The 22462-nt window shown below is 40.6% G+C and overlaps 1 protein-coding gene across 1 annotated transcript in view; it reads left to right on the top strand.

The window, feature by feature from the left end:
• Positions 1-22462, top strand: part of PPM1E (protein phosphatase, Mg2+/Mn2+ dependent 1E) — a 219213-nt gene that overhangs the window by 180571 nt on the left and 16180 nt on the right. Inside the window, exons 2-3 of the mRNA XM_004041263.5 lie at positions 9081-9199; positions 19087-19286. Coding sequence (XP_004041311.4) covers positions 9081-9199; positions 19087-19286 — 319 coding nt within the window. The remainder of the gene's footprint in view (positions 1-9080; positions 9200-19086; positions 19287-22462) is intronic.

The following is a 22462-nucleotide window of genomic DNA, read 5'->3' as shown; positions in this document are numbered from 1 at the left end:
TGGACTTAAGCGATCTTCCTGCCTCAGCCTCCCAATTAGCTGGGACTACAGGTGTGCCCACCATACCCAGCTATTTTGTCATTGTTTGTTTTGAGACAGGGTCTTGTTAAGTTGCCCAGGCTGATCTCAAACTCCTGGCCCCAACCTTACCCTTGCAAAGTACCAAAATTACAGACATAAGCCACTATGCCTGGCAGATTTGCAAATATTTTCTACCAGTCTATGGGTTGTCTTTTCACTTTACTGATTTGTGATACAAAAGTTTTAAATTTTGATGTAGTCCAATTTAATATTTTTTTTCTTTTCTGCTTGTGCTTTTGGTGTCAGAGCTAAGAAAACCATTGCGTAATCCAAGGTCATGAAGATTTACTCTTTTAGGAGTTTTCTTTTAGGAGGTTTATGAGTTTTAGCTTTACATTTAGGTCTGTGATGCATTTGGCATTAATTTTTGTATATGGTGTAAGGAAGGGGTCCAACTTGATTATTTTGCATGTGGATATCCAATTTTTCCAGCACCATTTGACCATTTTGTTAAAAAGAGAGTTATTTTCCTGTTTTTTTTTTTTTTTTTTTTTTTTTTTAAGACAGAGTCTTGCTCTGTTGCCCAGGCTTGAGTGTGATCTGCCCACCTCGGTCTCCCAAAGTGTTGGGATTACAAGTGTGAGCCACACTCCTGGCCTTTTTTTTTTTTTTTTTTTTGAGACAGTCTTGCTTTATCACCCAGGCTGGAGTGCAGTGACGTGATCTCAGTTCACTGCAACCTCTGCCTCTTGGGTTCAGGCGATTCTCATGCCTCAGCCACCCAAGTAGCTGGGATTATAGGCGTGCACCACCACACCCAGCTAGTTTTTGTATTTTTGGTAGAGACAGGGTTTCACCATGTTAGCCAGGCTGGTCTTGAATTCCTGGTCTCAGGTGATCCACCCACCTTGGCCTCCCAAGGGGCTGGGATTACAGGTACGAGACACTGCACCTGGCCTTTTTTTTTTTTTTTTTTCCACTTATTTGACCTCTCAGCAATTGACAGAGTTCACCGCTCCCTCCTTCAAATACTCTCTACTATCTCGGTTCTCCTTTTACAGATTTTGCCATTTCTCTTTAGTCTTCATAGGTCCCTTGTCTTCTACTAAGCTTCTAAATATTGGGTTTTCAGTTATTGTCACTGTATTGCAAATTACCACAAAACTTAGTGGCATAAAACAATTATTTATTATGCTCACAATGTCTTTCAGTCAGAAATTAAAACTGGGTAAAGCAAGGTCACCTTATCTCTGTTCCAACTGGGGTCTCTGGTGGAAGACTCAGGCTGGGGGACTGGAATCATCTGAAGGCTTGTGAACTTACATGTCAAGCAATTGATAATGGCTACTGCCTGGGAGACCTCAGGCTACATCCACATGAGCCTGTTCATGTGGTTTCTCCACATGGCTAGTTTGGGCTTCCTCATGGCTTGATGGCTTGGCTGAGTATCAAGAGCAAGTATCCAGAGGGAGACAGAGGAAGAAAGAAGAGGAAGCCGGGGGAAGCCACGTGGCCTTTTATGAACAAACTTCAAAAGTCACACAGTATCACTTTTGCTACATTTTTTTCATCTGAGTAGTCACCACACCTCACCCATGTTTAGATTAGGAAGGGAAACAGACTCTATTTTTTTATGGGGAATGGCAAAGTTCTAAAATAGCATGCGGGACCAGGAATGTTGTTGCGGCCTTTTTAAAAATAATCTGCCACAGTCTTTTCTGGCCGCACAATTCACATCCTTCCCATGTGCTAAATGCACTCACCCAACATCCCCTAAGATTTCCCAAAGTCCAATCCCATTATGGTATTAGGCTGAAGCTTGAGGTCCAAGATTTCATTGAGGCCAAGACCATGGCAGATAAGATTTCTTATCTGGCAAGTAAGGTTTCTTCCTTTTAAAAAAAAATTCTCCAATGAGAGTTTAATTTTTATGTTTATCAAAGTATATACTATATTAGATCATTTGTGTACCAGTAGTTACACTGATAAGGCAATGAAAAAGAAAATGTTTAACACTGGAGCCTTATGGTCACAGAAAGTTTTTAAAAATTTAATTTCAATTTTCATACATATTTTTACTGCAGAGACATATTATATACTGCTTTGGCTGAGTCCCATAGGTTTTGGTATGTTGTGTTTCTGTTTTCATTTGTTTCAAGGAATTAGTCAATTTCCTTCTTAATTTCTTTCTTCACCCATTGGTTGTTTAGGAGCATGTTGTGTAATTTCCATGTATTTGTGTAATTTTGAATGTTCACTTGTTATTGGTTTCCAGTTTTATTCCATTGTGGTCAGATAAGATACTTGATATGACTTCAATTAAAAAAATTTTTTTAGCCTTGTTCTGTGTCCTAACATATAATCAATTCTGGAGAATGTTCCATTTGCTAATAAAAAGAATGCGTATTCTGCAGCTGTTGGGTGAAATGTTCTGTAAATGTCTGTTAGAGCTATGCTATGGTTTATCTGATGTTTCCTTGTTGATTTTCTGCCTAGATGATTTCTGCAATGCTGAGTTGGGTGTTGAAGCCCCAGCTGTTATTGTATTGGCATCTGTCTCTTCCTTTAAATCTAATAGTATTTTCTTTATGAATCTGGGTGTGCTGGTCTTAGGTGCATGTATATTTACAATTGTTATAGCTTCTTGAATTGTTTCCTTAATTACTATATAATGTCCTTCTTTGTCTCTTTTTATAGCTTTTGACTTAAAGTCTGTTTTAGCTGATATAAATATAGCTTTTCCTGCTTGCTTTTGGTTTCCATTTGCGTGGAATATCTCTTTCCATCCCTTCATTTTCAGTCTGTGTATATCCTTATAGATGAGGTGAGTTTCTTGTAGACAGCATATAGTTGGGTCTTGTTTTTGTTTTTGTTTGTTTGCTTTGTTGTTGTTTAAATTCATTCAGCCAGTTTCTTTTAATTGGGAATTTTAACCATTTTACATTCAAGATTATTATTAATAGATGAGGACTTACTCCAGACATTTATTGACTGTTTTCTGAGTATTTTGTGTAACCTTTGTTCCTTCCCCTCCTATTATTTATTTTTGTGGTTGGGTTGTTTTCTGTAGTGATAAGATTATTTATTCCTTTCTCTTTCTTCTTTCTCTGTTGGCTCTCCTGGTGAATTTTATAATTTCACATATCTTCATGAGGGCAGTTATCATCTTTTTATTTCCAGATGTAAGACGCCCTTGAACATTTCTCTTGGACTAGACTAGTGGTGATGAATTCTCTTATTTTTTGCTTGTCCAGGAAAGATTTTATTTCTCCTTCATTTTTGAAGAATAGCTTTCCTGGGTATAATATTCTTGGCTAGCTGAGTTTTTTTTCTTTCTATACTTTGACTATATCATCCCTTTCTCTCCTGGCCTGTGAAGTTTCTGTTGAGAAAGCTGCTGCTAGTCTAATGGAGATTCCCTTATATGTGACTTGATGCTTTTCTTTTGAAAAGGAATTCTCTTTTAGAATTATTTCTTTGTCTTTACCTTTTGACAATTTGACAGCTGGGTGTGGTGGCTCATGCCTGTATTCCCAGCACTTTGGAAGGCCAAGGCAGGTGGATCACCTGAAGTTGAGAGTTTGAGACCAGCCTGACCAACATGGTGAAACCCTGTCTCTACTAAAAATACAAAAATTAGCTGGGCATGATGGCGGGTGCCTGTAGTCCAAGCTACTCGGGAGGCTGAGGCAGGAGAATTGCTTGAACCCAGGAGACAGAGGTTGCAGTGAGCCGAAAATTGCACCATTGCACTCCAGCCTGGGCTACAAGAATGAAACTCCGTCTCAAAAAAAAAATTATTTTTTGACTGTAATGTGCCTTAGAGAAGACTTGTTTGGGTTGAATCTATGTGGGAACTTTCCAGCTTCCTGGATCTGAATATCTGTGTCTCTCCCAAGACCTACAAAGTTTTCAGCTATTATGTCATTAAATATATTTTCTATACCATCTCTCTTTTCTTCTCCTTCTGGAATGCCCATAGTGCAATTATTTGTTTGCTTAATGGTGTCCCATAAATCCTATATGCTGTTTTCATTCTTTTTTCTTTTCTTTCTTTTTTTTTCTGCCTTTTTCAAAAAACCTGTCTTCAAGTTCAAAAATTTTTTCTTCTGTTTGGTCTAGTCTGCTGTTGAAGCTCTTTATTGTATTTTTTATTTCATTCATTGAATTCTTCAGCTCTAAGATTCCTGTTTGGTTCTTTTTTTTTTTTTTTTGAGACGGAGTCTTGCTCTGTCGCCCAGGCTGGAGTGCAGCGGCGCGATCTCTGCTCACTGCAAGCTCTGCCTCCTGGGTTCACGCCATTCTCCTGCCTCAGCCTCCCCAGTAGCTGGGACTACAGGTGCCCGCCACCATGCCTGGCTAATTTTTTGTATTTTTAGTAGAGACGGGGTTTCACCGTGTTAGCCAGGATGGTCTCAATCTCCTGACCTTGTGATCTGCCCGCCTCGGCCTCCCAAAGTGCTGGGATTACAGGCGTGAGCCACCGCGCCTGGCCGGTTCTTTTTTAATGATATCTCTTTGTTGAATTTCTCTGATTTTTGTTAACTGTTCTATATGTATTCTCTTGTATCTCATTGCGTTTCCTTAACATGATTATTTTGAGCCACACGTGATGGCTCATGCCTATAGTCCCGGCTCCTTGGGAGGCTGCAGCAGGAGGATTGCCTGAGTCCAAGAGTTCTGGCCTATAGTGCATTATGCTAATCTGGTGTCTACACTAAGTTTGGCATCAATATGGTGACCTTCTGGGAGCAGAGAACCATCAGGTTGCTTAGGGAGGGATGAACCAGCTCAGGTCAGAAATAGAGCAGGTCAGCCAGGTGTGGTGGCTCACACCTATACTTTCAGCAATTTGGGAGACTGAGATGGGTGAATTGCTTGAGCTTAGGAGTTTGAGACCAGTCCGGGCAACATGGTGAAACCTCGTCTCTAGAAAAAATACAAAAATTAGGCTGGTGGCTCATGCCTGTAGTTCCAGCTACTTGCGGGGGCTGAGGTGGGAGGATTGCTTAAGCCCAGGAGGTGGAGGTTGCAGTGAGCCAAGATTGTACCACTGCATTCCAGCCTGGGCAACAGAGTGAGACTCTCTTAAAAAAAAAAAAAAAGAAAGAAAAATAAATGGAGCAGATCAAAACACGTATGCCGATTAACAGTAGGATGCCTATGAATAGCCACTGCACTCCAGCCTATGCAGTATCGTGAGACCTTCATCTCAAATTTTTAAGAAAAGATTATTATTTTGAATTCTTTTTCTGGCATTTTATATATTCCTTATGATTGGGGTTTGTTCCTGGAAAATTATTGTGTGCATTTGGAGGAGTCGTGTTTCCTCAATTTTTCACATTTGATGTGTCCCTATGTTGATTTCTACACATCTGGTGGAACAGTCACCTCTTCCAATCTTATGGAGTAGTTTTCATAAGGAAAGATTTAGTCATGTGGATGGGTCTTGGGGCATCAGTTGTATGGCTGCATTGGCTATGGTTCTAGGTGGACACAGTGTTGTAGTTTCTTTTGGTGTAATCTGCACTAGTGATGTTTGTGAGTGTCCCAATGGCCTAGGCTGTTAGAGTTTATGGCAGAAGTCATGTAGCTTTACTGGGGTTGGGACCATTGGACTATTTCTTAGGTCAGGGACATGTGCATGCACATCATGGGTTGACCAGCTTGGGGTCTAGCTTGCTGAGGCTGTGGCCATGGACTGTTACTCTGGCTGGGGGCACTTGTGCATGGCTGCCCAGCTTGGAGGTATGACAGCCTGGGGTGGGACCTCCAGGCTGCTCCTCTTCTGGGTGCAGGCACACAGTTTCATGGCCAGCATGGGGTCATATCGACTGGAAGAAGACCTGCCAGCCTGTTTCTCAGGCCCTGGGCATGGGCAGGCCTAGGGTCATGGCCTCCAGGAATGGGCCTGTGAGGCTGTTTATCAGGCCACAGGCATGGGAATGTTACTGCTTGGGGGTGTGCCTGCTGGCAGTGGCTCACAGAGCTGCTTCTCAGTCCCAGGACACAGGCACATGGCTGCTTGGATGGCCCAGGGGGATATCTGCCAAGGTCAGCCTGTGGGGCTGGAGTACTAGTTTCTTTGTTTTCTTTTTGTTTGTTTGTTTTGAGACAGAGTCTTGCACTCTGGGCTGGAGTGCAGTGGCATGATCTCAGCTCACTGCAACCTCCACCTCCTGGATTCAAGCGATTCTTCTGCCTCAGCCTCCCTAGTAGCTGAGATTACAGGTTCCCACCACCACACCCAGCTAATTTTTTTTGTATTTTTAGTAGAGACAGGGTTTCACCATGTAGGCCAGGCTGGTCTCAAACTCCTGACCTTGTGATCTGCCCACCTCAGCCTCCCAAAGTGCTGGGATTACAGGCATGAGCCACCACCCCCGACCTGGAGTACTAGTTTCTTAATGACAGCTCCTTAACTATTGTTCCACTTGACTGAAAACCTATGAGCTAAAAAGGCCATTTATCTACTCCCTTTCCCACTGTAACCCAATATACAATGGTGTGGCGTAGGATAATCTTCTCGTTCCCAGAGGGGGAAACCAGGAGGCACGTAGAGATCACTGATCTAGAGCAATTCTCTTTTTATGTTTTCTTCCTATATGCTTGTCTTAGTCTGCTTTGAATTGCTATAAAGAAATACCTGAAGCTGGGTAAATTATAATGAAAAGAGGTTTATTTGGCTCACAGTTCTGCAGGCTGTACAAGAAGCGTGGCACCAGCATCTGCTTCTGGTGAGGGCTTAAGAAGCTTCCACTCATTACAGAAGGCAAAAGGGAGCCCTCATGTGGAGATCACATATTGGGAAATGAGAGAGAAAGGGGAGGAGGTGCCCAGCTCTTTTTAATTTAATAATCAGATCTCACAGGAACTAATGGCACAAAAACTAACTCATTACCACAAGGACTACACCAAGCCATTAATGAGGGATCTGCTTCCATGACCCAAACCAGGCCCCACCTTGAACATCGGGGATCAGATTTCAACATGAAATTTGAAATATCCAAACTATATCAGTGGTCTTTTCTATTTCCGTAGCTTTAAATATCATCCATACATTTGCAACTTCCAAATTTCCTAACATCTCAAATGCCAGACTAGAATATCCAGGTAACCATTTGACACCTTGACTAGGACATCTCAGATATTTCCATCTTTTTTTTTTTTTTTTTTTTGAGACAGAGTTTTCACTCTTGTTGCCCAGGCTAGAGTGCAATGGCACGATCTCGGCTCACCACAACCTCCACCTCCTGGGTTCAACTGATTCTCTTGCCTCAGCCTCCCGAGCAGCTGGGATTACAGGCGTGTACCACCACGCCCAGCTAATTTTTGTATTTAGTAGAGACAGGGTTTCACCATGTTGGCCAGGCAAGTCTTGAACTCCTGACCTCATGATCCACCCGCCTTGGCCTCCCAAAGTGTTGGGATTGCAGGCATGAGCCACCATGCCCAGCCAATATTTCCATCTTAACATGTTAAAATGAATTCTTGTTTTCTGCTTTACCCCACTTCCTTCACAAACTTGTTATTTTCCTGGTTTCCCCATCTTGGCAGGTGATTCTACTATTCACCTAGTTGCTCAGACCAAAACCCAGGACTCAGACTTAATTACTTTCTCTCCCTCTCTCACCTCTACATCCAATCATCAACAAGTTCTATATTTTTTTCTCACTCTTTTTCTTCTCATCTGGGTTATAACAACTTCCTTATTGGTTACTCTCCTTCATTCTTGCTCCCTTCTAATTTCCTTTGATATAGCAGTCAAAGCAATAATTTAATTCATATGTCTGACGATGGCACTGTCTTGGTCATAATCTTCTGTGAATTCTTATTACCCTTTGAAAAGAATAGAAATTCCTTACCATCACCTAAAAGGCCCATGTATCTGGTCTTTGTCTGTTCCTCTGACTTTATTCTGTGCCACTTTCCCCTCACCCACTATGATTCACTTCCTCTGGGTTTCTTTCAGTTCCTTAGATATAACAAGCTCTCAAAAGGTTCTGTATCGGCCGGGCGCAGTGGCTCACACCTGTAATCCCAGCACTTTGGGAGACTGAGGCAGATGGATCACCTGAGGTCAGGAGTTCGAGATCAGCCTGGCCAACATAGTAAAACCCCATCTCTACTAAACATACAAAAATTAGCCAGGCATGGTGACATACGCCTGTAGTCCCAACTACTCAGGAGGCTGAGGCATGAGAAAATAGCTTGAACCTGGGAGGCAGAGATTGCAATGAGCCAAGATTGCACCACTGCACTCCAGTCTAGGCAACAGAGCAAGAGTCTCTCTCAAAAAAAAAAAAAAAGGTTCTATATAAATTTTATTCCCTCTGCCTGGAGTATTCTCTCCTAACTTCCCACTACGACATAACTGAGTCTTTTTCATCCTTTAAGGTATGGCATTCCTGACCATTCTATCTAAGTTCATACCCCTCTTTATTATTCTCTGTCATTGTATCCTGTTTGTTTCCTCTATAAAACTTATCGTGGGCTTGGTGCAGTGGCTCATGCCTGTAATCCCAGCACTTTGGGAGGCCAAGGTGGGCGGATCACCTGAGGTTGGGAGTTCAAGACCAGCCTGACCAACATGGAGAAACCCCGCCTCTACTAAAGATACAAAAATTAGCTGGGCATGGTGGCACATGCCTGTAGTCCCAGCTGCTTGAAAGGCTGAGGCAGGAGAATCGCTTGAACCCAGGAGGCAGAGGTTGCGGTGAGCCGAAATCACGCCATTGCACTCCAGCCTGGGCGACAGAGCAAAACTCCATCTAAAAAACAAACAACAAACAGAAACAAACTTATCCTGCTTTTAAGTTATATCCTATTAGTTTGTCATCTGTCTGTAGCTCCTTTGGGTAAGGAGCCATGTCTGTGTTATGCATCAATATATATCCAGTGCCCAGAGTGCCTACTCAATAAATATTTATTGAATATTGTTTAAAGGTATAATTTTGTTTTGAGACAATGTTATAATTAATATGTAATTATTAATAACGTTAAATGTATTACTTTCTAATTCTTTTGCTGAAAATAGCCTTTTATCTTTTTTCTTGCAGTAATTGCCCTTCCTTTTTGGCTGCTGCTTTAGCCAGAGCCACATCAGATGAAGTCCTTCAGAGTGATCTTTCTGCACATTATATCCCAAAGGAAACGGATGGCACAGAAGGGACTGTGGGTGAGTACCTTTCTACATTATTTGTTTAAAAATACTAGAATCTTCTATATGTAGTGGTCCACAGAAAATATCTGCAAAATACTAAATCTAATTACATTTACCTGCTGGTTGTTTATATAGTGGTAGCAGGAGAAAAAAAATGCAACTTTTTTCAAATAAATCAATAAAAGGAAGGGAGAAGAGAAAAATACATGTGTATTTTGAAAAAGGTAGAGTAGTATTTAGAAGGTAACTGGAGCAACAGGAGATTGTCATAAGTAATACCTACATGAATGGAAAGATTAAAGTGAGGAATGTGAAGATATTACAAAAAAGATGAGTGGGTGAGGGAGAATTCGAGCAAAACCTATTTGAAACGTTTAGCTTACCTTTAAAAATCCAAGTTAGGCCAGGCGCAGTGGCTCACACCCGTAATCCCAGCGTGAGAGGCTGAGGTGGGCAGATCACCTGAGGTCAGGAGTTTGAGACCAGCCTGGCCAACATGGTGAAACCCCATCTCTACTAAAATGAATACAAAAATTAGCCGGCGTAGTGGTGCACACCTGTGGTCCTAGCTATTCGGGAGGCTGAGGCAAGTGAATTGGTTGAACCCAGGAGGTGGAGGTTACAGTGAGCCAAGATCACGCCACTGCACTCCAGCCTGGGAGAAAGAGTGAAACTCTGTCTCAAAAAAAAAACAAAAAACAAAAAACAAAAAAAAAAACCTTAACTTTGTATCAAGTTAAAAGATACAAAAATTCAAGAAATCAGTTGTAACACAACTTCTCACTAATTATATTAAATTTTATATCTACCAGTAAATAGAGCTCTTTATGATAGATATGCAAATGTGATTTAATTGCATAGGTCATTGTACATTTTTTTCCAGATAAATTATGAGGCTCTATTTCTTAATGAAGTCATGTTTATTAATGTCTTAGGCTTATACATATTTGACAGGATCAAAGAAAATATTTTTATAAAAATTAGAGAATTACTACTCAAAATTGTTAAGAAATTTTAATATTTCATACGGTTTGTTCTATTTACAGCATTTGCCTTTAAACATGGTATATATGGAGCAAAGCATATATTAATGAATCTGAGTAGCTAGATTCCAGAGAATGTGAGGCAAATATAAAAGTAAACATTTCTGTTCTTCCTTTATCTCTGTAGATTGTTTGTGACAGAAAATTGGCAAGGAAGGAATTACTGTTCTTGTTTTTACTGACAGTAACTGATTCACCTAGAACCAAATTGTTCCAGAGTCAAGTTGGATAGAATTCTTGCTATAAAGCATTGGTTTTTCCTCTGCTACTGATGCATAGAGTAAAAGCCTTATAATGAAAAGATAGATTAAATTCTGCTTCACTCCAGCCAGGGTAATGCCTGATTCAACTCCAGCTCAGAACAATGACATTAATGACTGATGAGTAATTTACAGCTGTGAGGGGGTGGACTGCTACTTTGGACAGTTTTTTGCATCCCTTTTTTATTTTATTTTTCCATTTCAAGCAGCAATTATTTATATACTGATGTCTTACGCTACTCCCTGCAGAAGGAGAATACTTAATCTAGAAAGATTGGAGTGTTGCCCTACATGCCTACTTTGGAAGAATTTTTTGATCCCTTTAAGATAGCAAAAGTGAAATGAAGTGTTTTCTTTTGGTGGACATAATTGGTTATTCTGATTTTTTATTTTTCCAAGAGATTACCTAGTAATGTCTCCATACGACTGCTGTGATTCAGACTGATCTACTATTATTCTAAACTATTTGGAAATCTTGTATTTATTTAACCCCAATCACTCAGTGTGAACTGCACCACAGAGAATCTCTATGGGGCATATTGTGTTTATCCATACATCAGAGTAGGAAATGAGCATACTGAATAAGACGGGCTGTCACTGGCTTAAAGTCCTCACTGAAGTGCCTTTTGTCTCTCCTCTTGGTTGTTTCCAAAAACAGTCTTAAAAAAAAAAATCCTTAAAGTTCTTTTCATGTTTACATTATCCCTAACAGAATGTTTGCTAAGTGACCTTGGATATCTCACTTGGTACACATTTAGTTTGGTAGATACAACTTTTGTCCAGACAACCTAAAACCAATTTGAGGGCCAGGTGTTGGTGACTCATGCCTGTAGTGCCAGTGCTTTGGGAGGCCAAGGCAGGAGGATCACTTGAGGCCAGGAGTTTGAGACCAGCCTGGGCAATATAGTGAGGCACTGTTTCTACAAAAAATTTAAAAATTAGCTGGGCATGGTGGCATGCACCCGTAGCCCCAGCCACTTGGGAGGCTGAGGTAGGAGAATCACTTGAGCCCAGGAGTTCAAGGTTACAGTGAGCTATGTACTACAACCCGGTCAACAGAGTGAGACCCTGTCTCAAACAATGACAACAACAACCCAAAAAACCAATTTGAAATATCACAGTGTAAAAATTACTATTTTTATTTTTATTTTTATTTTTTATTTTTTTTAGAGAGAGAAAGGGTCTCCCTCTGTTACCCAGGCTGGAGGGCTGTGGCATGATCACAGTTCACTGAAGCCTCTACCTCCTAGGCTCAAGCAATCCTCACACCTCAGCCTCATGAGTAGCTGGGACTACAGGCATGCATCACCATGCTCGGCTAATTTTTGTATTTTTTGTAGAGACAGGGTCTCGCTATGTTGCCTAGGCTGGTCTTGAACTCCTGGGCTCAAGTGATCCTCCTGCCTTGGCCTCCTAAAAGTGCTGGGTTTATGGTCGTGAGCCACTAAGACCAGCCCATTGTAAAAATTAAAAACAAGAAGGGAAAATGACCACTAATACAGAGGAAATTTAAAAATAATAAAAAGTTTTTGTAAATAAATTTGAAAACCTGGATGTCTTCTAGAAAAAAAAATAAATTAACAAAGTTTACCTTAGAAGAAAGAGATTGAGAAAATTATCGAGGGACAGTCCCCACAAAAGGCCATGGAGTAGGTGACTCTACAAGTGAGGTGAACATTTTCAAATGCAAAGGCAGATAATTCCAATTTTTTTATTATATATTTATTTATTTATTATTTTTTGAGACAGAGTCTCGCTCTTCCTTCAAGAATCTTCCTCCCAAAATGCTGGGATTACAGGCATGAGCCACTGTGCCCAGCCCCAATCCCTTTTAAAATGAATGCTCCAATTGCATGGAAAAAGAAGGAAAATTTGCATAACATAACACTGATACCAGAACTTACCCAAGACTAAAAAAGGAAATGAGAGACCAGTCTTAGTTGTCAACATAAAAAAATCTTAAGTAGGCCTGGTGTGGTGGCTACGTCTGTAATCCCAGCACTTTGGGAGGCCGAGGCAGGCAGATCACCTGAGGTTGGGAGTTCGAGACCAGCCTGGCCAACATAGTGAAACCCCGTCTCTACTAAAAATACAAAAATTAGCCGGGTGTGGTGGCGTACACCTGTAGTCCCAGCTACTTGGGAGGCTGAGGCAGGAGAATCACTTGAACCTAGGAGGCGGAGGTTGCAGTGAGCCGAGATTGCGCCATTGCACCCCAGCCTAGGCAACAAGAGTGAGACTCCGTCTCAAAAACAAACAAACAAAAAGGCTCACGCCTGTAATCCCAGCACTTTGGGAGGCTGAGGCGGGTGGATCCCGAGGTCAGGACATCAAGACCATCCTGGCTAACACGGTGAAACCCCGTCTCTACTAAAAATACAAAAAATTAGCTGGGCGTGGTGGCGGGCGCCTGTAGTCCCAGCTACTCAGGAGGCTGAGACAGGAGAATGGAGTGAACCTGGGAGGCTGAGCTTGCAGTGAGCTGAGATCACGCCACTGCACTCTAGCCTGGGTGACAGAGTGAGACTCTGTCTCAAAAAAAAAAAAAAGGCCTTAACCTCCCAAAGTGCTGGGATTACAGGCGTGAGCCACTGCACCCAGCCTAAAAAAAAAAAAAAAAAAAAATCTTAAGTAAAATATTTGTATATTGAGTACAGCAGTTAATTCATTCACTGAATATTTTATTGAGGGCCTACTATATATGCTACTATATATGTATAATACTAGGGAAACAGCAGTGAACAAAACTTCAAGAACAAAATATTGGGAAGTCTATAGCACAACTTTTATATTAATGGGGGAAAATAAAAATAAACAGTAATCTCTAAAGGAGCCAAAAGAAACATTTGATAAAATTTAATATCATTCCTAAATTTTAAAATATTCTTTATAAAGTAGGCCTAGATGGATATATCTTGGACGTCACATTTATGCTTAATGTATATTCTGGAATTTGTCAGTTGTACATGATTACAAACACAGCTTCAGTTGTCTTCAGCAAAACAGAATGTATTGACTACCTTCCAGGATAAGGGATACACAGGTAGATTCAAGGCTTCAAGTGATCTCAACAGAACCTGGCATTTCTCCAACTCTCAGCTGTACTTTCTTTCACTTTGATTTTGTTTTCAGCCTCCATGAGGTGGCAGTATGACTTGCTAGGAACCCAGGTCTTCATCTCTCCAAACTCAAGTTGAGCAGGAAAACAAGAGTAGATTTTCTCAGTTGTTTTTACAGAAGCCACAGGATTTACTCTAATTGGTCCAACTTGGATGGTTTCCCATTCCTGAACTAATCACTTTGGCCAAAGGAATGGGATTGTCTAACTGGCTAAACCTGAATCACAAGAAGGAAATGTTATTGGAAGAAAGAGCAATGTTTGCTAGTTTTAAATAACAATTAAAGCAAAGTTCTGGCCGGCACGGTGGCTCATGCCTGTAATCCCAGCACTTTGGGAGGCCAAGGAGGGTACATCACTTGAGGTCAGGAGCTCGAGACCAGTCTGGCCAACATGGTGAAATTCCGTCTCTACTAAAAATACAAAAATTAGCTTGGTGTGGTGGTGGACGCCTGTAATCCCAGCTACTCGGGAGGCTGAGGCAGGAGAATCGAGGAGGCGGAGGTTCCAGTGAGCTGAGATCACGCCACTGCACTCCAACCTGGACTACAGAGCAAGACTCTGTCTCAAAAAAAAAAAAAAAAGAAAAATAATTATAATAAAGCAAAGTCTGATTAAAAATGGCAAATAAATAACCAGGAATAAAGTGATTAAGAAATATGAAGGACTTATTAAAACTCTATTGAGCAACATAAAAAGGATTTAAATTTAAAAAACAATATAATTTTTTCCTGGAAAAGACTCAATATGAAACGATATATATTTTTTCCAAATCTATAAATTTAATGTGATCCCAAACACAATAGCAACAGGTTTTTCTGCCCAAACTTGTCGAAATGTTTAGAAAGTTCATCTGGAAAAATAAACATAAAACTACCCAAGTGACATCCTTTAAAATTAAGAGTAATAGGTAGGAAAACTAGACCTCCCTATATTAAAACATTTTAAAGTTATGGTAACTTAAAGAGAATGGTAGCATTATAGAAATAGGTGCTGAGATGAGTGAAGCAGAACACAATCAAGAAGCATATAAATGTTTAATATTTTAATGGTTATTTAATTTATATAACAGTTTACATATTTATTTTTTCAACAAGCATCTAATGTAGACCCTGCTATCTGCTAGGTACTATACTATGGCTTGTCAAGGGCAATTAAGACAGTCTCTATCTGCAGTCTAATTTGGAGATGAAGAACATGGACTTTTGAGTCAGATAGACGTAGGATTGAGAATGATGTTACCTATTTGTGAAATGTTCTAGAGGCATAGAATGTAGCAAATACTCAGTAAATGTTATTTATTATTACCAAAAGTGGTTAAGAGCTTTAATAGACAGCGTGAACAAAGTATAATGGGAACACGGGGGAAGGAGCAACTGGGAGTGGTATGAACAGATCTAGTGATTTACCAGTGTTAGAGGAAACTGATATTACTTCCTCTAACCAAGTTAATCTGTCTATACCAGCTCTGTCCAATAGACAGTGCAATGATGGAAATGCTCCCTACCTGTGTTGCCCTATGTGGGAGCCACTAGCCACATGTGGTTATCGAGCAATTGAAATAGAGCTAATGTGACCGAAAAACTGAATTTTAAATTTTATTTAATTTTAACTTACTTTTTTAGAGATGGGGTCTTGCTATGTTGGCCAGGCTGGAGTGCAGTGGCTATTCACAGGAGCTATCATATCATACTATAGCCTCAAACTCCTGGGCTCAAGCAATTCTCCCACCTCAGCCTCCCAAGTAGCTGGAGCTGTTGGCAGATTGGGACCACTGCACCCTACTGATTAATTTAAATAACCATGGCCGGGCGTGGTGGCTCACATCTGTAATCCCAGCACTTTGGGAGGCCAAGGTGAGTGGATCACCTGAGGTCAGGATTTCGAGACCAGCCTGACTAACATGGAGAAACCCCGTCTCTACTAAAAATACAAAATTAGCTGGGCATGGTGGCGCATACCTGTAATCCCAGCTACTCGGGAGGCTGAGGCAGGAGAATTCCTTGAACCTGGGAGGCGGAGGTTGTGGTGAGCCGAGATTGTGCCATTGCACTCCAGCCTGGACAACAAGAGTGAAACTCCATCTCAAAAAAAAAAAAAAGAAAAATGTAACCACATGTAGTTAGTAGCTACTGTACTTGACAATGCAGATCTACGTAAGAGTAATATACAAGCCAAAGAATGATATAATAGTTTATATTATTATCTGGGAACTATCCTGATAGTTAATATGTTATTCGTTTCACCCTACTCCATTCTCCCTCAAAGTTTCTAAATTCACTTGATTGTTTTGTAATCCTGTTATGGCTATGTCAGATGAGGACACATCCATCTCAGGGTCTGCATTTGGGGGCCTATACTGCTGCAGAGACCAGATAGGTTGCAGTGATACAAGCAGGTAATTGCTGGCTGGAAGAAATAGTCTCTGGCAGCTAGTGCTTAAATAAAAATTGGAGTTGCTCAAAACAATCAAAATGTTGGATTGTCTATTGGCCTCAGTTTCCTTCTTCTATATACCTCCACAGGCTGTCTTTGCTCTTTGTCTTTTCTCTTTTAAATTCACCCTTGGTTTTCAGTTACATAAAAATGCTAACAGTAGGGACAGGCATGGTAGCTCATGCCTGTAATCCCAATACTTTGGGAGGCTGAGGTGGGAGGATCACTTGAGGCCAGGAGTTTGAGATGAGCCTGAGCAATATGGTGAGACCTCATCTTAACAAAAAAAAATTTTTTTTTTAAATTACCCAGGTGTGGTGGCATGCACCTGTGATCCCAGCTACTTGAGAGGCTGAAGCAGAAGGATTGCTTGACCCCAGGAATTTGAGGCTGCAGTGAGTTGTGATTACATCACCCCACTCTAGCCTGGGCAACAGAGAGAGACCCTCTTATTTAAAGAAAAAAAAAAAAAGCCGGGCGTGGTGGCTCATGCCTGTAATCCCAGCACTTTGGGAGGCCGAGGTGGGTGGATCACCTGAGGTCAGGAGTTCGAGACCAGCCTGGCCAACATGGTGAAACCCCGTCTCTACTAAAAATACAACAAAATTAGCTGAGTGTGGTGGCAGGTGCCTATAATCCCAGCTACTTGGGAGGCTGAGGTAGGAGAATTGCTTGAACCAGAGAGGCAGAGGTTGCAGGGAGCTGAGAATGCACCATTGCACTCCAGCCTGGGCGACAAGAGTGAAACTCTGTCTCAAAAAAAAAAAAAAAAAAATTGGCCGGGCACAGTGGCTCACGCCTGTAATCCTAGCACTTTGGGAGGCCGAGGCGGGTGGATCACGAGGTCAGGAGTTCGAGGCCAGCCATTTGGAGACCATCCTGGCCAACGTGGTGAAATGCCATCTCTACTAAAAATGTGAGAAAAAAAAAATTAGCTGGGCATGGTGGCGGGCGCCTGTAGTCCCAGCTACTCGGGAGGCTGAGGCAGGAGAATGGTGTGAACCCAGGAGGCGAAGCTTACAGTGAGCCCAGATGGCGCCACTGCACTCCAGCCTGGGCGATGGAGCGAGACTCCATCTCAAAAAAATAAAAAATAAAATAAAAAATAAAAATTAGCCAGGGGTATTAGCAGGCACCTGTAATCCCAGCTACTCAGGAGGCTGAGGCAGGAGAATGGCTTGAGCCCAGGAAGTGGAGGTTGCAGTGAGCCGAGATTGCACCACTGCTCTCCAGCCTGGACCACAGAGCAAGACTCTCTCTCAGAAAAAATAAAAAATAAAAATAAAGAAGACAAAACCACAAGACAGGATTTACCACCCTGTGCTATGTTAATGAGGAAAAAAAGGACAAAACCTTGAGGTCAGCTTTTTTAATATAGCCATTTAAAAAATAATTTTGAATAAGAAAAGAGGTAAACGTAGTCACAGATTAAGGCAAAGACAGGACTGAGAGTCAAGTTGGGAGTCCACATCCCAGGCTGTTCTAGAACATATAGTCTCTCTCTTCTTTGGGATTTGTATTCTAGATTGGAGGAGGCACGTGTAGCCATTGCCATCTGTCACTTATTTTCTCAGGCTGTCAAGCTATGTCTGATTTAGTTAAGTAAAAAGAAAATTTAAGTTCATTTTTTTTTTTCACCTGAGATGTAGGAGGAACTTCTAAAATACTGGCCTGAGAAAACCTAATCTCTCTTTGGTTATTTCAGTAGCTCAACTTAAGTGGAGGGCAACTTGAGTGGAGGGTTCAATGATAGGAAATACAATGTCTTCAGTATCATTCAATGTTGCTTAAAAGGCTTACACATGTGTCCATCTACTGAAGGTACATGTCTGCCTCAGAAGTCAGCTCGCCAATTCTACCCAATAGGTGAAGCGGTAGACATAGGTGAAGCGGTAGACATAGGTGAAGCAGTAGGTTTAGGGTCAAGAGACCTGTTAGTATTGCTCCTTTGGCTGCTCTCTGTCTTTTTCTATCTAGGATCACACGCATAGACAGAACTTAAGTACTTTTTCCTTAGAGTAGTATTAAAGTTTTAACTCATTTGCTAACCTATTGGCTAAACTGTTTAAACTATGGCCTAAAACTTTAATAAACAAATAATATCAAACAGAAAAAACAGGCCGGGTGCGGTGGCTCACGCCTATAATCCCAGCACTTTGGGAAGCCAAGGTGGGTGGATCACCTGAGGTCAGGAGTTCAAGACCAGCCTGGCCAACATGGTGAAACCCTGTCTCTACTAAAAATACAAAAAATTAGCCAGGCATGATGGCGAGCACCTGTAATCCCAGCCACTCGGGAGGCTGAGGCAGGAGAATCACTTGAACCCAGGAGGCGGAGGTTGCAGTGAGCCAAGATCACGCCATTGCACTCCAGCCTGGGCAACAAAAGCGAAACTCTGTCTTAATTTAAAAAAAAAAAAAAGTATATATATACACACACACAATTCAGTTACAAATGATGATCATTTATAGGAGAAAAAAGGGAATTGGATGTAAAGGAAGAAGTCAGGGAGAAAGAGGACAAAGACAAATGGTAAGCAACGTAAACCCTTCTTATTTCTGTAGTTTGTGGGCTGTTTTCGTAGGCCTTCCATATTCCAATAAACACTGTATTTATCCAGCTAATTGGACTACGGAAGCAGTGTTAATCACTGCTTATTTTTCTAAGCATAGGAGGCTTGGCTCTCCTGGTGATAACCATACCAGACAACCAAAAAGAAACCGGTGCTGGGAACTAGGGAGCAGTGTGGTGAGAGCATTTCTCCGGCTGGAAGAAATCAAGCCAGGAATAGGCCCAGCCCTGGCCAAAGGTTTTCTCCTCATGACATAAGAATATTTAGTGGCAGCTGCAGGCTGATGATTTTCCACTAGATAGGTTGTGATTTTCTCTCTTCACAAGCAGCATTTCATTTTTCTTGAGAAGGATGAATTTCTTCTATGAAGGAGGAACTTGACTAAGGTGACCTACTTCTGTCTTTACCAAGCAGAGAAGTGAAAAGCAGTTTTACAAGGCTCTTCATTGGGGGTTTCTGTGTTTCTTTCACAGAGATTGAGACAGTGAAATTGGCCCGTTCTGTCTTCAGCAAACTACACGAGATTTGCTGCAGCTGGGTGAAAGACTTCCCCCTCCGCAGGAGACCCCAGCTTTATTATGAGACATCAATCCATGCCATCAAAAACATGCGCAGGAAAATGGAGGACAAACATGTCTGCATTCCTGACTTTAATATGCTCTTCAACCTAGAGGTAAAGGGCACTTTCGGAGAGTCAGTGAGATTTTAAAGACAAAACAAACACCTTCATGGTCCTGTTAGAAAAGGAAAACTTCTGTTATATTTCTAATTGTATCTCTGGTAGATTAGAGTAGGGCTAAATGCAAAGTGGCACAAATTTGCAACAGAAAAGGAACTATTTTACGTTCTTTTGAATAGGTAATGCATTCACATGGTTCAAAATTGGGAAAATAAAAATGTCTCTTATCCTTGCCTCCCAGGTACTCAGTTCCCTTCCATGGAGGCAAGGTAGTCTTTTGTGTCACCTTCCAGAGCTATTCTATAAACATACAAGCAAAAAAGAAAATGATTAGGCTGGGTGTGGTAGCTCACGCCTGTAATCCTAGCACTTTGGGAGGCTGATACGGGAGGATTGCTTGAGACCAGGAGTTTGAGACCAACCTGGGTGACAGACATAGTGAGACTGTCTCTTAAAAAAAAAAAAAAGGAAAGAAAAGAAAAAACAATTAAAAAAAATTATATCTCAATAAAGCTGTTTTGTAAAAAAAAAAAAAAAAAAAACCCAAACTATTTCTATAGTATAATCAAATGGTGTATTAAGTTCTCACATTACTATGTTGCTGAAGCAACACAAACACAAAAGGAAGATTTAAGACTGACGCAGTTTATTTCATGTGATTTTCTTTTTAAAATCTTGGTCTCTGAGATAGGAAAGTAGCTGGAATTATATTTCATAAATCTCTGTATCTGACAAATTGGATCTATATGAGCCTTGGCAGCTTAATAACTATTTTCTTGTTATCTTTCTTTTCTTTTTCTATTAAATGTATTATGTTAATGTAAACAAGTAGGTTTGTTTCCTTTGCCTGTCACTTGCCTCTTTTCTTCACTCAAGTCCATAACTTAAAAATTACAATGTAGTAATTTATACAAAGCACAATATTTCCTCTGTTTAGCAGCTAAATTTACATTTTAGCTGACTGTCAAGGTCTAATCAGCAATGATGGCAGGTTGGTAATTGGTGTTTATGTTATAAAGATAGATCAGCTGATGTCTTTGTTTCTAGTACCATGGCCATGCAAATATAACCCAGAAGGATTGTGTGATAAACAATCCTTATATCACTATACCTACTTGAAGATTATACTCATATTTGAGGGCATTGTTGTTGTTCGTTGACTTCCTTGGTTTCTATTTTGCCTCCTAATTTCAAAATTAGCCCAAAGGACTTAACTCAGAAAGGAGAACCTTGCTATAGTGAAATAGATTTTAAGAGCAATATGGCAACACATATGTAGAACCTAATAAATTTTCATACTCTTTGATCTGGTCATTTCACTTTTAATTCTTTATTATAAGAAAATAGAAATGCAGAAAAGTCTTAGGCATGTGTTTTGTTTGACATAAATGTTTTTACAACATTGTTTATAATAAATTGAAAATTATCTAAATCATGAAAGGGAATGATAACTATCATATGCTCATATAAGATGCATATTTTAAGCCATTTAAAACAATGTCTTTAAATAAATCTTAGTGAGATGAGGAAATGCCAATAATAAAAATGACAAAAAGTAGGCTATAAAATGTCATGCACATTCTGATCCTAATTTCATTTTTATATATGTGTATATATATATATATATATATAGAGAGAGAGAGAGAGAGAGAGAGAGGGAGGGAGGACTGGTTATCTGTGTATGGTGGAATTATTAGTGATATTTCCTTTGTTATTAGTCTAAATTATCATACATTATTATAATAGGGAAAACATCAGTGAATGTTTTGTGTTTTTTTAAAAAGAAGCTATCCTTTTTTTATTTTTTAAAGAAATCCACTTAGCTTCCTTTTGTTTCTTGTGGTGCTATTTTGAGTTGTTTAAAAATGAGTACTGCTTTAGTAGAGATAGAAATTCTACCTGTCAGGATTCTTTCTTTTTTTTTTTTGAAATGGAGTCTCGCTTGCTCTGTCTCCAGGCTGGAGTGAAGTGGTGCGATCTCGACTCACTGCAACCTCCGCTTCCCGGGTTCAAGAGATTCTCCTGCCTCAGCCTCCCGAGTAGCTGGGAGTACAGGCACGTGCCACCACACCCAGCTAATTTTTGTATTTTTAGTAGAGACAGGGTTTCACCATGTTGGCCAGGATGGTCTTGATCTCTTGACCTTGTGATCTGCCCACCTTGGCCTCTCAAAGTGCTGGAATTACAGGTGTGAGCCACCGCACCCGGCCAGGATTATTTCTAGAGAGTTGTTTAATCCGTCCTTCATGTCATTAAAGTTGCTGAAAGAACTAGTTGTAATGTGTGTGTTAGACAAAGGTTTCATAACATTTTGGTTATTATTCTATGGACATTTATATTTGATACTTTTGTGAATGTAATATACCCTTTTAAAAGTAACTTTTTCAGCCAGGTGCAGTGGCTCTTGCCTGTAATCCCAGCTACTTGGGAGGCTGAGGCGGGATGATCCTTTGAGCCCAGGAATTCGAAGTTACAATGATCTGTGAGCATGCCACTGTACCCTAGCCTGGGTGACAAAGTGAGACGCTGACTCCAAAAATAAATAAATAAAAAGAACTTTTTCAAAGTACAGATATACTTGTTATTTTAGTAGCCCTTCCAAATCCCCATGAGACAGCAACTCATCCCTGCCTAACAGATGAGAAAACTACATGATTCGCTTAAGAATCAATGACAGGCCTGGACTCCTCTAAGGCTCTTAGAACAGAAAAAGAAGTCAAAAGACTTGCAAATGAAAATTATTACATACTGTTGCCTGAAGGGAGCTCAGGACTCAGTGCGAGTTCAGTGCGTCACAGATCTCCTAAGTGAGACAGATCTGAGATTTAAACACTTGAGCAGATGATAAAGCAGCAAACTGCTTAATGGTTGATGTGGAATCTTACAATTAGGCTTTTGTCAAGACAAAGCACAGGGTTGGAAGATCCTCCTCTGGCAGTTTACTTTGCAAGGAAATGTGAAACTAAAATCTTAGATCACGGGGTGAGGCAAAGTGGTCAGCCGCACAGGGCATTTGAGCATCTGATGTGGTTCAAGTTTGGTAAACTAGTTTAGAGATGCTGTGCTATTTGTGGTGAGAATGCAGTGTGACTGGGAATGATTTATGAAGAAGGTATTATAGTTTAGAAGTATGTTTATGCTTTCATATCTTTATATATTTTAAACTTGAT

The sequence above is a fragment of the Gorilla gorilla genome, chromosome 4, assembly GCF_029281585.2.
Source record: "Gorilla gorilla gorilla isolate KB3781 chromosome 4, NHGRI_mGorGor1-v2.1_pri, whole genome shotgun sequence".
NCBI lineage: Eukaryota > Metazoa > Chordata > Mammalia > Primates > Hominidae > Gorilla > Gorilla gorilla.
The sequence above is the reverse complement of the archived record's forward strand: the minus strand, read 5'-3'. Positions and strand labels throughout refer to the sequence as shown.